Source organism: Lissotriton vulgaris, chromosome 8 (genome assembly GCF_964263255.1).
Source record: "Lissotriton vulgaris chromosome 8, aLisVul1.2, whole genome shotgun sequence".
NCBI classification, from domain to species: Eukaryota; Metazoa; Chordata; class Amphibia; order Caudata; family Salamandridae; genus Lissotriton; species Lissotriton vulgaris.
In genome coordinates this window covers 100,868,486-100,884,251 of record NC_141696.1, presented here as the reverse complement: position 1 = coordinate 100,884,251, position 15,766 = coordinate 100,868,486, and the positions used below count along the sequence as shown (strand labels likewise).

The following is a 15,766-nucleotide window of genomic DNA, read 5'->3' as shown; positions in this document are numbered from 1 at the left end:
GTTTAGAATATGCAGGAATACAGGAGGACATTATAATATTGACCCTTAAGATGCTAACCAAAGGGGCGGGGGCACCCACGCTTATTAAGGCAATAATAGAAGGGTGTAGACATGTATGTGTAGAGAGAATTAGAGTCAACAGTGTAATCAGATGCTGTAGAGAAAATATGTTGATACTCCTTGAAATTGTTCAACTAATGACATAAATGCCCAAACTATGTAGTTTGAAATATTGATTGTATATGCTTGCTTTATACAGGGGAGTGAAACCAGAATTGGCAATTGAGAGAACAGAATCAATCTGTCTTGATAAAGATGGGAATATAAGTTTAACCATCAAAACGCGTCGACGCTTCTGCAGGCACAATCTAAGGATCAACATAGACCTGTAGATGCAGATTAGATCTATGTATCACTAGTGTTTCAAAGTTATAGTTCCACATGATGTGCAATAGTAATTGACATGGGGTTTTGTCTTGCATATGTTTTTGTCTCTGTTATGCTAGTCATAACAGTAATTGTAATTTGAGCTGATAAATTTTCCTCTGTATTATATGAATTGTATTTTAAAATCTTTTTGGTCATAATTGTGAGTTCATATGTGTTTTTCAAGTTTTAATTCAAAATTCTTTTTTAATGAAATACGATTGGACTGTACGAATTAAATACAGTTTTTTATAATCAACAAGTTGATGTATTTCGGGGGTGTTTTAATATGCAAAAGGCATAAGGTATTATTGTTTATTTAGAACAAGGGGTCAAGGGGATTACCTCTTTTCTCAACCTTAATGATAACCCATGATTTCATCCAGTTATTGGTTGCTTTCCCTGTTTGTACGTATTGGGGCTGCCTTGCCTTCTCTGTCCTGCACCTGTTTCGTACCCTTTTTGTGTTAGCTTTTCCTTAGTGTATGTCATTGTTTATTCCTCTTTATCTGTACACCAACTGATTGCTCTGCAGCCGATTTCATCACCTGAAGGGGTGCTCCAGCTGAGTCCCTTAAAATGGAGTACATGGGAAAATGACAAATCACACACTATGCAGTGAATAATCTGAAGAGAAAACAACAAACATGTGGTAACAATATGTGGAAAAGGAGAGGAGTCAGAAACTACACTACAAAAAAAAAATGTTTTTCCGATGCGTGAGAAGCAGAGAAATCGCAAGTATGGAAGCAGATATAGGGTTCAGAAAATAGAGAGATGAAGTAGAGTGGGAGTGGAAATAGACTTCTTCATACATTATCAAAAGCTCTAATGTCCAAGTGTTATACACATCTTGAAGGTCAGCATGGAAAATATTAAATGTTCAATAACTTTGCAGACAGATAGTTAAGTGAACAAACTGCTCAGCTGCATACCTGATGTGGTTGAATATCTTTGACGCGGCGGTAATGATCTCCATCAGGAATTGTCTTGTTCCAATAGTTAAGAAAATCATGCAAGGCATGTGCAAATGCATAGACAGCCAGGTATACATTATAAGCATACCTAAGATTATCCAGATCAAACAGGATTGGGTCCAAATGAACCACCTGTTCTTTTCCTGTGCAGACTTTTACCTCATCATCTTTTACAATCCCTTGAGCCAAGGTGGTGGTGTTGTCTTGCCACAGACAGGCAAACACCTTCTGCCAGAATGGTTTAATGAAGATGTCGCTTTGAAACCTGTCTGGGTGTATATTGTACACAAAGTCCTTGAATTTAGGCATGTCAACAACATATAAAGCAGAAGCTATAGTACCATTCAGCCAAAGCCAGGTGTCCACAGTGAAAAGATTTGGTGTGATAGAGAAGCCAGGCAACGCCAACCACACTTTTCCTTGAATTTTCCTTTTTGCACATGTCTCTAGTAAACGTACCATTGCACTCACATGACTGTAGATCACAACAACTTTGGCCTTTGATTTTCCTATTAAATCAGCAAGGCTCTCAATCCTTTCTTTAGACAGCTGGACAGACACTTTTTCAAAGAAGTCAATGCATCCACCAGTCTTCTGTATCTCCTTTTTCAAACTGACGCTGGATTGGGTAAAACCATCATTATCCTGTACTAAAACACCAACCCAAGTCCATTTAAAGAAATTTAGAATTCTAGTCACCGAATAAATTCCCATTAGACGACTTGGTACCATCTGGAACAAAGACGAAATTAGATGACTTTTGGTCTCAGATGGATATAATGCCCCATAACTGATCTGTAAAGAATAAGAATAACTTTGAAATAATGTGATAGTTAGGTTGGATCTTATGTTGCTCAGTTTGTCTGCCAATGCATACAAGCTCCAATCTCCAATACAAAAGCTTACTGTATGGTATAAAATGTGCATTTGTCCCTTAGGCTGTACATATTTACAAAATGTGACTTCACATTGTCTTTGCTAATCAGTCTCTTAGGGCCTCTTTCCAAGTGCCCTGTAATTCCATTGTGGGCAGTAACCGGAGTTACCAGCCCCATCTGTATTATGAGCTCTGTGTGAACACAAGAGATCTGTTTGATTTCACTTGGACACTTCATCTGCTGAATTCAAATGAGACGTCAGAGTTGCCCCTTCAGCGGAAAATGGGGAATTACTGAAGCCATTCCAGATTCCTCCAGTAGTTCCTCATTTCCCAGGGTATCCTCAGGGATCAACTTGTAATGCTGTTTTTTCTCCACCCCAGGAATTACGGAGGGTTACCCAGGATCATGGGTAAAGAGAACCCCAAATCAATTCACATTCATCTTCTAATAATCCCCCTAACTTTCGAAGACCGATACAGACACTGCTTAAAAACACAAACTATAACACTCAGAATTAATTGATCATCATATTGAATACAATATATAAACACCCATGGAAGACAGAAAAGTGTTATAAAATACAACTATCCCATTTACTATATTATTTTGATGAATAAAAACTGTTAGTCCACACACTCATAATCCTATCCTCAAAGAAAATGAAAAATTCACTCTGACTAAAAACATATCAGTGCCAGTAAATATATTAACAGTAATATTTCTGGTACTAAAAACACTTGTACAATTTTCACACCATAAAGGTGTATTATTTATTTATGCCTTTCAGATCCACTCCCCATTTCCAAATGAGGAACTAAGATAAATGAAGATTAAGGGACTCATGGGGTGTGTCCAAGATGCCAACCGCAATGGCCTCGTAGCACGGAAACTCCTCTGGGATCCCCACAATCCTGCACATATACTGACCACCGATCTGCCATCCTTGCTAGATAGCCACCTGGCCTAGCTGCTGCCGCACTGTGGACCACCTCGCTGTGGGGGTGAGCAGCGTTCACAGCGCTGAAATCATCTCTTGCTGTTGGGAACCGACCACTGCCTAGCCTGACATCCTCTGCGGCCGAACAGGAGGGCTCTGGAGGTGTGGCCACTCCTGAAGTGTGCTGGGCCACCAGGCTGATCAGAGATCACAAGGGGCCGGGGTAAATTTGCAGCATAACCCCGAGGGATACTTCTGATGCCTGTCCTGGGACCATCGTGACTGGAGGAGCTGCATTTGAGCGAGACTAAACTGCGGGGAGGTGCCGTCAGGCCTTGGCTGCTGCGGAGAAGAGGCGGGGCCCACAGACGGAAGTCACGCTTTGGAGGGAAGCAGCGTGGGGGCACGGCAGGAGACCTTACCAAAGGGAGGTGCATACGGAACTAGGTAAGGCCACCCTGTGTTCCCCCCAGAGGCCTGTAGTGACAAGGATTGTGGGTGAGCCCGGGGGCCAGCTATCGGGCCGAGTCAGGCTGGCCCTTTGCTGAATATATGCCTCTTGCCCCCCCTTCCCCAGCATATACCACTACCTCTGCCTGCACACTCTTAGGCCTGGCCTAAAGGCTGATGTGGCATGGGGGTGACTGGACCAAAATGTTAGGAGTCTGGCGCAGGGACCACTCTAGTGGAGTGGCTGATCCTTGCTTCCTCCAACGATAGCCCACCCACATCCACTGGAACCCCTGCAGATATATTGATCCTGTGACATTGGGTCACGGAGAGGCAGGAGAAACAGCATGCTTCCTAGTCCTAACTCCCGGATTGCTGGACCCCTCAACCGTGACACGGCCGTCGGCCCTCGCTGGCACAGTTGCAGAGACCCATGGCATGCCCGAACATTTAATTTGCACCCTCCTGTTAGATTATACCCGGCATGGACAACTAGGCCACCTGTACCCTACAGAGAAGAGGACCCCTGCACTGTTGCGCTGCTGAGCACTTAATCTAGCTGTGCTGCATATCATTAACACAGTTGGGGTTGCGCCCTTATCTCCCTCAGCGGCCTGGAACTGCATGCACTCTCTGAGAGGACCAGCGGGTGGCTTCCCTGGCAGTGACACTTTCCCGGCATTGTTGTAAACCCATCTCCACCTTGGTTTTTAGTGCTGGTTGCCGCAGTGTAACTGGCCCAGACCCGATTTTCATCGAACTTTACACTCACTGTGGGATATGGTCTGTAGCATTCCAATGAAAAATGAGGATTTAGAGGCCAGAAGCAGGCAAAACAACGTCCGTATTTCAGGGATACCTGAATCGAGAAACGCTGGACGACCTGACCAGTTCATAGAACAACTTTTGTCTGACATGTTTGGCAAAGAATCTTTCATGTCAACATTTGCGGTCGAGAGGGCCCACTGGTCTCCTGGTCCGCACCCGAATGCGGTATGCGCACCAAGACCGCACATTGCTCGCCTGTTGAATTTTAGGGACCATGACACAGCCCTTCAACTGGCAAGGGAAAGAGGTTCGCTCAGCTGGCATGGGTCCGCCAACTTTAACACGATGATCCAGGATGCACGCCAAAAATACACGGGTGTTAAGGCTGATATGGGATGGTTTATCCAGCCCAACTTCGAGTGAAGTGGAATGGCAAACCACACTTGTTCGACAATCCAATAGATGTGCAGGACCTCTGTCGCCAATACTCCATGGAGCATGCTGCTCTGCAGCGTGACTCTACTGGAATATCCGTACCAGATGTCCACACCAGCACCAGCGCAGATCTCTTTTCAACCAGATGAAACTCCCGGCTCTAAAGTGAAAATAACTATGCATTGGCAGGAGCAGAGGACTCATGCTCATTGTATTTTTTTTTCTGGCTGTCTTTGAAGTGCCTCACACAATGTTTTTTTTTAAGTATATGGCAATTCATAATGCTTTTTTCTTAGAGTATGTGGGGACCCCACATGGTGTTGCCACACCCTGAGTGTCGTTCACACACAAGTTGACTTGTTATCACTATGTTGAGAGGGATAATGTCTTTAGTAATTCTGTTGGGGTTGGGATTTCCCCTGCGGAACGAGACCGAGGGTGGGAGGGGGAGGGGAAATGCGATGAGTATTAGGTATATGTGATACTTTCAGAATCACAGTCCCTCAACATCTATTTCAGCTACATTCACTATCGTCCTTAATATCCAATGACATCACACAACAAGGTCCAGCCTTTTGCGGACATCACTCTAGTGACATGGAACATTTTGAAATAAATAAAGTATCTGTTGAATCCTGGGGCATCCTGTGGGAAGCCTTTAAATCATATATGAGAGGGATTTGTATTTCTGAACACACAGGATTCTGTTATAGGGATTCTGCACATACACAGAACTATGCACAGGATTGTGGGCTCTCGGTATATAGGGGCTATGCCTACCTGCAGCCTTAGTACCCACTAGCCCCAGACCAGCTAGCTATAGTGTCTCACTCGTTCTCCTACACACAAATTGAGAAACAAGTGATTAGGCAATCCAGAATACAACACTCCCCTGATCTCTCAGGAATCGTGGTAACAAGGCTTTCCTTTCTGCTCACTGTCTCGTACCTGCCCCCAACAAGATTTTACAGAGTCACTGAGTTAATTTAAAATATTTATTCCAACTAACGTGATCTAAAATGCAGTATATGTGCCACTACTAAAGTAATAATGCATAATACAAATATTGTCAGCATTGCAGTAAGTCCATACATTATAAAAGGAGAAGTCATTTTATAAAGACAATGGAGACAGGATTATAACACCTATCCTCCCTCCCTGTGGACTGAAATATTATGATTATATTATGGAAGATCTCTGGGCTTTGTAAGCAGACCCCGTACCTCTAGGCCGTAGATCGTATTTCTACATCACGGGTTCGTGTTGCTCCTCTCCCTGGAAAGGTCGCTCTCCAAGTGCCTTTGCATGTAACATGCATTCTCATATTATCAAAAATTTGCATGTTCCAGAAACAGCAGCTGCAGGGTATGTTTTGTCTATGAGCTAAGGCCTAACCAGAACAGAATAACAAGGGGCATTGTTGATCGACCTTGCTTACGATGTTCAGACTAATCTCCAGGAATAAGCAGGGACCAAACGCGGCAAACAGTTCTCATGTGAACAGTGCAAATAGTCTTGCATAAGAGAAAGTATGTAGTAGCGTGTGCAAAAGTAGTATCATGTCTCCCGGGCTTATGCTGAGGTAAAGATGCCAACAAGGCCCCTGCAACCAGTTGACACACTCCCCCTGGCCAGGTTATAGCAAATAGCGAAACCAAAGTTCAAAGTCAAAGCACTGTGAACTCTTAGTTTATTTGTTGTCTACAGTGATCATGTAATTGATGGGACAACATGTGTAAGTATGAAAACTTTCACAAAGCAATCAATTGAAGTTCCATTGCCAACAAAAAAGGAAAAAAGGGGGAAACAAATTGCTTTGTATTGTCATATAGATACTTCATTATATATACTGTGTTAAGTTAGCATGAGCTAATTACATGTTTAAACGCCATTTTTTCCTTCGGCTTCAGTTTTGCACACGACACATACTTGTTGTTGTAGCTTTCAACCTAGAAGCGTGATGTGATTTATTTGAGAATAATATGTTATTACTCTGATATCAGTTTTGCTTGGTACACTGTCTGAACAGTGAGTGCAAAAACCTCTAGGAATAACTCGATACAAGGTTGCTGGTAGGTCTGATCTTCGCACCACACTAGACATAACATAAATTCAGTAGCTGCCAACATTGGGCTCTACGCGGGTTTAAGATAGAGTTACAGGAAATGCATGAACACACTTGAAGATGCTTCGCATGCAGAGAGCTGGTAGCTGATGATGTGATCCTCTCCTACTGACATTTAGAGGTATGGGCCCGCCCTGCTAAAACCCAAAAGAGACCTTCATAATATAATATAATATGCTAAATAGGGAGGTGAGAAATAGGTGTTGTTAATTCCTATTCATTTCAGCATTATAATATGCTATCACCGTTTGCGTACTATGGACTAGTAACTATGCTGATAACTTTGATTCTTATTATCTGTTTGTTAGTATTGTATAAGATACTGCGTTTGAGAACATTGCATTGAATAATAAATATTACAAATATGCACGTGTCCTCTTTACTCCAAGTTCTGGTTTGAAATGATTATAGAGCGAAAGAGTGTTCATGTGTTCCACGATACCTGAGGTAACCTAAGTTCATGTTCTGGTTTGTCTAAGTCATTGGGAGTTTGTTATGACCAATGAGACACTGTAGCTAGCTCGGTATGGGGATTTCTGATACTAAGGTGAGTTTTGGGTCACCCTAATTCACTAAGGTTCTAGATCTCTATGCACAGTTCTGTGGGAGAACGGAAACCCTGCTACATGGCGCCCATACGTTGGTGGACTTATATCATGACACTCGAGTAGTATATCATTCAAACCTTAACCCCTTCGTTGCCGTTTCCTGAAACGGTGGTGTCGGTAAAACCTACTTATTTTTCAAGCTTGAATCTGTCTAAAACGGTTTCCTTGAATTACTACCCAGTTGTGCTACAAAGTTTACTTAGTTTATTCAATTTCCTGTGCTGTCATGGCACAAGCCATGGACATTACGCTACATAGTCGCATTGCGGCGCGTGACCATTTGCGGGCTTATGATGTTCCCTTGGAAGGCTTGGCTGTGGTTCTGGTGGTGAGTGCGGAACATGCTTACCCATACGAACTCTTTATTCGTGGGTGACATTTCCGCCGGTGGACGCAAATTCTGGTTTGTTCCACTCATACACTGCCTCACAAGTACCTGCTGAGTATGCTCCGTACAGAGCACAGGAAGTTCCTATTGATGTTTGGCAGCATGGAGTTTGGTTTGGTGGCGCCCTACCCCATTCTTTAACCGCTCCGAGGTTAGGTCCTTTGTCCATTCCGGGCACGAATTGGCCCGCTTTAGCTGGATTTGCTCCTCACCCTAATCACGGCACTTGTAACTTAGGTGAACTTCGGCGGCTTCATGTTGTCGCTATTGCCGTGATTAGAGCGCTTGTACATTACACAAGTCGTAATGTTCAAGGTGCAGCCCCTAGAGGTGCGCATCTTCCGGCAGGGCAGGCTGGTTTAAAAATCAGTCCTGTCATGGTGCATTCCGTAATGGGCAAGAAGCCCCAGGATAAGGATGATTTTCCTTTCTGGCTTGCCGAGAAATTTGACCAGCTGGAGGCTGTGTTTCCTAATACGACTCCTGGTGAAAAGAACCGGATTTTTACGCTTAGTTTGCCGAAAGATTTGGCCCCTGAGCTTGTTGACTGTGAGACCTGGGGTAAGACTTTTGCAGCGGTCTATTCGAGATGCTTTGGCACCCCGTCTATGTCCAATCTGTGTACGGTCCTTAAACGTGTTCAAGATGATCACGGACCGGAGTCTGCGGTTGAATTGGGTATGCGCCTGTGTGGCACCTTTAATGTAGTTTGCGATCTGATCCTTGCGAATGTCAAGGGGGATGCTGTGAACTTTCAGGTAGCTAACGCTTTGGCGGTAATTCCCGATGCCGAGAAACCCCGTCAGTTAGCGAGGATTATTGTGGCGGCTTATAAAACAGTTGGCCGCAATGCCAAGGGTCTTAAGCCTTTTTCTGATAAAGAGAAGAAGCAGCCCCAGGGACAATCTTCGGAAGCAAACGTTCAGCCCAAGTCCAAAAAACAAAATTAGCCTAAAAAACAGAAACAGGGTCAGCAACAACAACAAATACAGGTCTCTGTTCCTGCGTCTCCGTTGCCTGCGCAGTCGGATCGTGTTTATGATTTGCGCGATTGCGCGATGATTAAATCACCTGAACAATTTCAGGCTTCTGACCAACTCTCTCCTCGTTCCTTTCAGGACTCATCGGCACCGACAACCGGTGGAGGAGGGGGCGGCAGGGGCCGGGGTGGACAACAAGGTCGTGGTCAGCCCCGCCCGCAAAACGGTGGAGAGCAGCAGAAAGGCACTACGCCCCAGAGACCACAGTTTACAAAGAAGAACGTCGCCGCCTTAACAGCGCATCGATATGCCCCAGATAGTGAGAACGCGGCTTCGGAATCTGACGTGGGCTCTGACCTTGCTGGACAGCGTGGCGGAGATTACCATAGTGAGAGAGGCCCTCCGTCCACTGTTGAAGGTGACAGCGACTGACACTTATGTTGTGATTGAAACAGCTGATACACGAGTTGCTCCCCCTGAAAGACTTTTTGAAATTGTCCTGTTGATAGAAGGTAACATGCAGCGAACTGTAAAAGGGGTATCTTTCGTCTACGTATGACATTTTGCTTTCGGAGGCTGACTGGCCCCCGCCTTTTGTTCTCGCTGCTCCGCGAGGGGAGGAGGTGATCCTCCCCAGTTTCGCGCACACTGTTTCGAGAGTGGAAGCGCTGCATTTTGCAGAAGAGTGGGCTCTGGCGCTTGCGCCAGCTGTGTACCGCAATCAATGTGGCTGGGATAAATTGTCTCCAAGACACGAGATTTCTTTACGGTCTCAGCCGCAGCCTCAACCTCAATATTCCATACGACGTGAAGCCAAAGCTTCAGTCGCGGCTATCCTTGAACAATTGGAATATCAAGGTGTAATTGAAACGTGTGTGTCACCGATGAATAACCCCCTTTTTACTGTAAACAAGCCAGACGGCTCGTATCGTTTGGTTTTGGATTACCGGCATTTGAACTCGCATTGCCGTAATTGTGCAGTACAGAATACTCACGGCTCTGCTCTAGTGAATAGTCTTGAGCGTAAACGGTTCAAAACCACGCTTGACATTTCCAATGGTTTTTATGCCCATAGACTGGATGGTCTAAGTTCCCAGTGGACCTCCTTTACATGCGGCGGTGTGCAAAAAATGTTTCGGCGTCTTCCGATGGGCTATAAGAATAGTCTCTTTTGGAGAGAATCGACCCAGTGGCTTGTTCATATGTGGATGACATTTATCTCACAGACAACGAACTTTGGGAGCATCTGGGTCGAGTTAATAGCATAATTTGTAACTTTGCAGACATGGGTTACAAGTTTAACTTTGCAAAATCGCACATTGCAGAGTACACAGTGTTGTTTCTGGGTTACGAGCTTAACAATGATGGAAAGGGATTGGCTCCTCATTTCCTGGAGAAATGCGCCCAGTTGCGCTCTCCGACAACACTGAAGAAATTACAATCTTTACTGGGCTTCTTAAATTTCGGGAGGACATACATTCCGGAATACGCTCAGCGTATCAAGCCTTTGTATGCTTTGATACAACCATCTTTTTCCAAATCATGCTGGCTGCCTGAGCATTCGGCTGTTCTGCAGTCCTTGCAAACTGATCTGCTCGCTTCTGAATATTTACAGACTCGTGATAACCAAACCAACCTGGTGATAAGAATTATCCCTGGAACGGTGGGTTTCACGTACCTAACTTTTAATGAAGGAGATACGGTACCTATTGCTTACAAGTCACACTTGTACACTTCGGCTGAAATGCGATTTTCCACTGTGGAGAAAGTTTTGACGGTTGTGCAGATGGCAATTCTTAAGGAACGTGCCCTGTCACAGGGAAAACGCATGTTGGTTGTTACCCCGTGTCCTGCCTTGGAGGCAGTTACGAAAGCCAGTGTACCAAATTCCAAAGCTTTGCACCCTCGGTGGATTCAATGGGCTGCTTCCTTGTCATCCCAGGATGTCACGTTTATTTTTGACGCCACTTTACGGTCGCAGGAGTATTTACAGTATGAATTCGTTCATCCAGCTCCGTTAGCAATGCGGCCGTTGGAGGATTTCCATTGCATCATTTACACTGATGGTTCGGCGCAGGTTGCGCAAGGCTCTAAATATGCCTATGTTTCCGCATGTGCCATTGTGGTCGGTGCCATGGTGAACGATGAGTTCAAGTCCAGTGTCATGCATACGCAGACATTTGGGCACTGCACCGCACAGTTGGCAGAGCTTCGTGCTCTGATGCTTGCATTAGAGTACGCTGATCCTTGCGTGACGACTTTGATCGTAAGTGTCTCTTACTACTGTGTCCAGTCTTACAATGAAAACTTGTTCTTTTGGATTCAGAATGATTTTCATGATTCCAAAGGTAGCACAATAAAACATAAAATGATCTGGGTCCGAGTGGCGGAACTTAAAGAAAAGTTACCACTCGTATTTGTGATTCATACTCTTGGCCACCAGCGTGTGGGAGTCCACGCTGTCGGTAATTCGCTTGCTGATGAAGCGGCAAAGTCAGCAGTATCAAAATACTTAGTTGCAGCTGTTACACGGTCTAAAAGTAAAATAGATGATGACATCTTGGCGGCTGTAGCTGCCACTGAGAAGGGAGGTAAATATCCTGCGGGGTTCCCTTCGAAGTACACATACCACTTAAGTCCCGATAAGGTTCCTTATGTGAAAATTCCTGATGTTGGTGAACGTTTGGTTCCCAACTCAGATCGCAGAGCTACTCTGATTACAGCGGCTCATGAAGGTGTGGCGTCTGCGCATGCGGGCGTCTCAGCCACTGTTACTCAGTTACAACAGAGGTTCTGGTGGCGGGGACTGTACAAACAGACGCGTGATTATGTCCTTCAATGTGACATTTGCCAGCAGATCAAGCCTTCGACTGCTGCGCGTCCGCCACAGACACCGTTGTACATTTCTAATAAACCACTAGGATGCGTTTATTTAGATCACTGCGGTCCTTTTTCTTCTGATACTGCGTATAAGTACATCTTAGTAGCAGTTGATTCATGCACACGCTTTGTCTGGGTATGGCCCCATCGCATCGCTGATTCACGGACTGTCATAAGAGATTTGCGTGTCTGTAGGGATTTTTGCCTGTGGTACCTTCCATTCGGATCAGGGTCCGGCTTTCGCCTCTAAGGCGTATAAGGATGCTATGGTTTCGTTGGGGGTCCAAGTCAAGTTTTCGTCTCCGTACAGACCTGAGGGTAACAGTGTAGTGGAACGAATGAACCGTGACTTAAAGCAATCTTTGACAGCTCGAATTATAGGCACTGGCAGAAACTGGCTGGCCCACCTTAATGGCATGCAGCGTGCTTTTAATAATCTCCGTAGAAGGTCTCTGGGTGGGCGGACCCCATACAAAATGCTCTTTGGTATCAAGATGTATGTTCCTGACCTCGACGGTCTAGACTGCAAGGCCCAGGCCGCGGCCTTTGACGTAGATGAACATTGCAATGTTTACAGAATCTACAAAAGACCAGAGACAGCCTAGCTAAGGAACATTTGCCCTCCACCTCGGATGATGCGTTGCAGATCCCGGTAGTTGACTGGCTACCCCAAGTTGGAGAACTGGTTCGAGAGAAGATCGATAACAAGAAAGAATTTGGTCCTTCATATCGTGCACCGGTTGGAGTTCTTGGAGTGAAGGGCACGAGAACAGTCATATTACCACCACTTCCAGGTCGTAAGGAAAACAGATTTATCTCAATTGACAATGTCAAGACACACAGGGTGGCCGACTCTTCATAGCATGACACCAGCAGTATCCTGTCCTTCCATGGTGAGACATTCTGTGTTGGCCATTACTTCCAGTGCTGAGCCAGCGGTGAACCTCGAGATGCCTGTAGTTTTCCATCCTTTATTGAACACTTTTCCTGGTAATGACAATGATGACCTGAATTATACCTATCCAGCTGATTTATCAATGCCCGATTTACAGACTCGTTTGGCCACAGAATCCAGATTTTCTTTTGACTCTCGACAAATTCGAAAAAACCTTCATGTTTAGCTGCATATGTCACGTTATTTAAAAAACATTTTTTGGTTCCCCTGTGGACATATATTTGGCTGGTACTTTTTTCAATTTATATTTTTATGTCAATTGGTTTTGTGTTTTATTTTTTCCGTCTGATCGATGGACACTATGTCAAAGAAAGAACAGGAATTCGACACCTTAATGGAACATTGGCCCCCCTTTCCTCTTCACATGCAGCACACAGACTGAGAAGAGAACTGAATACAGTTAACATTACTGCTTGGCCTGTCCTTGATGGGATTGTGTGGGATGCGGTTAGATTTCAAATACATGGCCCCACTGAAGTGATTAATGTTCCTAATGTGCTTAGAGTGAATATGGGGGATGTAGTGAAACAAAACATACGTTCTGATGATTGGGATATTCAGGCCGTAGAAGCATTATTCTCTGATTTAAAATATTATGCTGCCTTTGATGCTGAGGATTTGTACTTAGATTCTATTAATTATGGTGATTTGTTTTGCTTTCAACATTATGGAAATCATTTTCTGCATAAAACAAGTTCCAGGAGGGTTACTGTAAATGACACACAGTGGGAACATTGCCCAGCCCCATTACAAGGGAACTCCAGTACGTTTCTGGAAAAATACACTTATTTTACAGACTTTAATCAATCAAATCCTGAGTCGTTTCATTTTAAAATGACACAAAAGGCCATGTCCAAAGTTAGACTTACCGATACTAAAATGCTGTATTCGAAGTCCTTTCTAGACAAGTTAGCTGTGGATGGCTACGAGCTATGGAAGGAGATTGTTGACCTTAAATCGGTTTGGGGTACCAAAAATTGGCAGGTACAAGGCACTGAGGCTTTGCATCATGCATGTCTCATCCCAAATCACATGTTGTTTCTAAATTCTACCATTTCTCAAACAACATGCTTTGGATTGGCTACTTCTAAAAAATTAAATACACCAACTATCCCCGAATTGGAAGAATATTCAGGTTGGAGTAATTACACTAAATTGTCCATTCGTGATTTGCAAACACTATTACACAATTCATCCTTTAATGTATCCAGTTTGGATCCAAAGGGTTGGCTGATGTGGCATAGAAGCTCTGATTCTTGCCAACGTCGTTTTCTGGGTTTGTCTGAAGGTTTTACACAAGTCAGACCTGATCCCCGTTTCGAGACTGATCACACTGTTACTACTTACTCAGTGGGCAAATTGTGTCAAAATTGGCTACAACATTCCACATTAGCTCCAGTTAAACTACATCTGTCTCAGTTTAGTGATAATGTGGATTTAAATGATTTTATAGAAGGCCCAGCTAAAGGTAGAACTAAACGCTGGATTTATGCGGTTTACAATGAGATTTGGAAATTTTCACAAATTGAGGCTGCTAAAAGACTAAGGGCTATTGACCAAGTTAATTTGGAAAAAGTGCTTGCAGTAGTAGATAACAGTATTAACATGCTTTCTTCCCGAATTTACACGTTGAATAATATTGTTTCTTCTGTTGTTGACATTGTGCATGATGAGGTTTCTGTTTTATACCATGGTCAAAATCAATTGCATTCTGTAATGCAATTTGCATGGACACTACAGACACTTAAGGAGGGTCGCGTGCCCTGGAGTTACATGAACGTGTCTTCCCTCTTTGCCCCATTTAATTTGACTGAGAAACAACGCATGCTTTCAATGCGTGATGCTTCATTTTCTATGTTACATATTGAAAGGTTAGAATCTTTACCGTTTTCTGTAGCTGAAGCCACTGCAGCAACGTGGCTTATCCATGGATTAATTACATTACCTTTTGCTTTGTACAAATTCACTAATTGTATGCGGTACATTGCAATTAAGGCTCCCGGTTTTCCGTTTAAACGTATTTTTACACATAAATACAGACGGAAAAATACTTTTTTTCGTCTGTATTTATAAATAGAAATGGAAAAATACGACCAAATCGGTGCTCCAGCCAAGTGGTTGCCTCGCCACGCTGCTCTTCCTGATTTAATTGTGTGCCTGCCCCATTAATACCTGCTGGGCCATTAATCGTTGGATATGCGCGGGAAATTCCTTCTTATGAAGTTCTTGTATTGACCTCTGGCCTGCCCTAGATAGCCCTTTTGTTTCACTGTTAGCGCGTCTGGGGACGTGCTAAGTAGCTGTTGAAAGGCCAGTAGAAATGAGTTGATGGCAGGATAGATTGTGAGGATCGGCAGGGTGACAAAGCATTAAAAAACTCTTTCAATCATTTCTCTTACCTGTGGCTTCAGTTATTTTCTTTTTTTTTAAACTGCTTATTGGAAGCGTGTGGCAATAATTAATCTTTTGAATATGACCTGAAAAGGGCTAAAAGACCGGCAGCATAAACACAGGTAGGGAAATTCGGTCTGATTAACATTCAGATCCTTGCAGGTAATAAAACAAAACTTTCTACCCTTACTTTGTTTGGCATGAAGAAACACAGCAAGAAAACAAAAGTAGAATGTAAACATTCCTCCGAGGTGCTTCTTGCCAGAGACAGCCAGGGCATATCTGTAAACTCTTTTCAAAGTTAAATAGTGTTTTTTTCCACCGTGGCCACAGTTACACTGTGTGATATAGCACACTAATGCACCAAAAACGTCTTCAACAGACATAACTTTGTCTTCTAAATTCAGTTCAATGCTATTAGGCAGTAAAAAGTAAAATAAGGCAAATGAAACACGTCTAAGGCCCAGACTCTTCAATGCAGAGACTGACTCTCCCTTCTGGAAAATGTATTTTGCATTAGTGAAGGTATTAGTTGAAATAAAAGTGATTCAAAAGATGCCAGCTC

The 15,766-nt window shown here is 43.8% G+C and overlaps 1 protein-coding gene across 1 annotated transcript in view; it reads right to left on the bottom strand.

Annotated features, from left to right (window-relative positions):
- Positions 1 to 1,349: 1,349 nt before the first annotated feature.
- The window catches only part of LOC147693530 (extracellular calcium-sensing receptor-like), a 435,593-nt gene continuing 421,176 nt past the window's right edge, over positions 1,350 to 15,766 (bottom strand). Inside the window, exon 4 of the mRNA XM_086936048.1 lies at positions 1,350 to 2,198. Coding sequence (XP_086792174.1) covers positions 1,350 to 2,198 — 849 coding nt within the window. The remainder of the gene's footprint in view (positions 2,199 to 15,766) is intronic.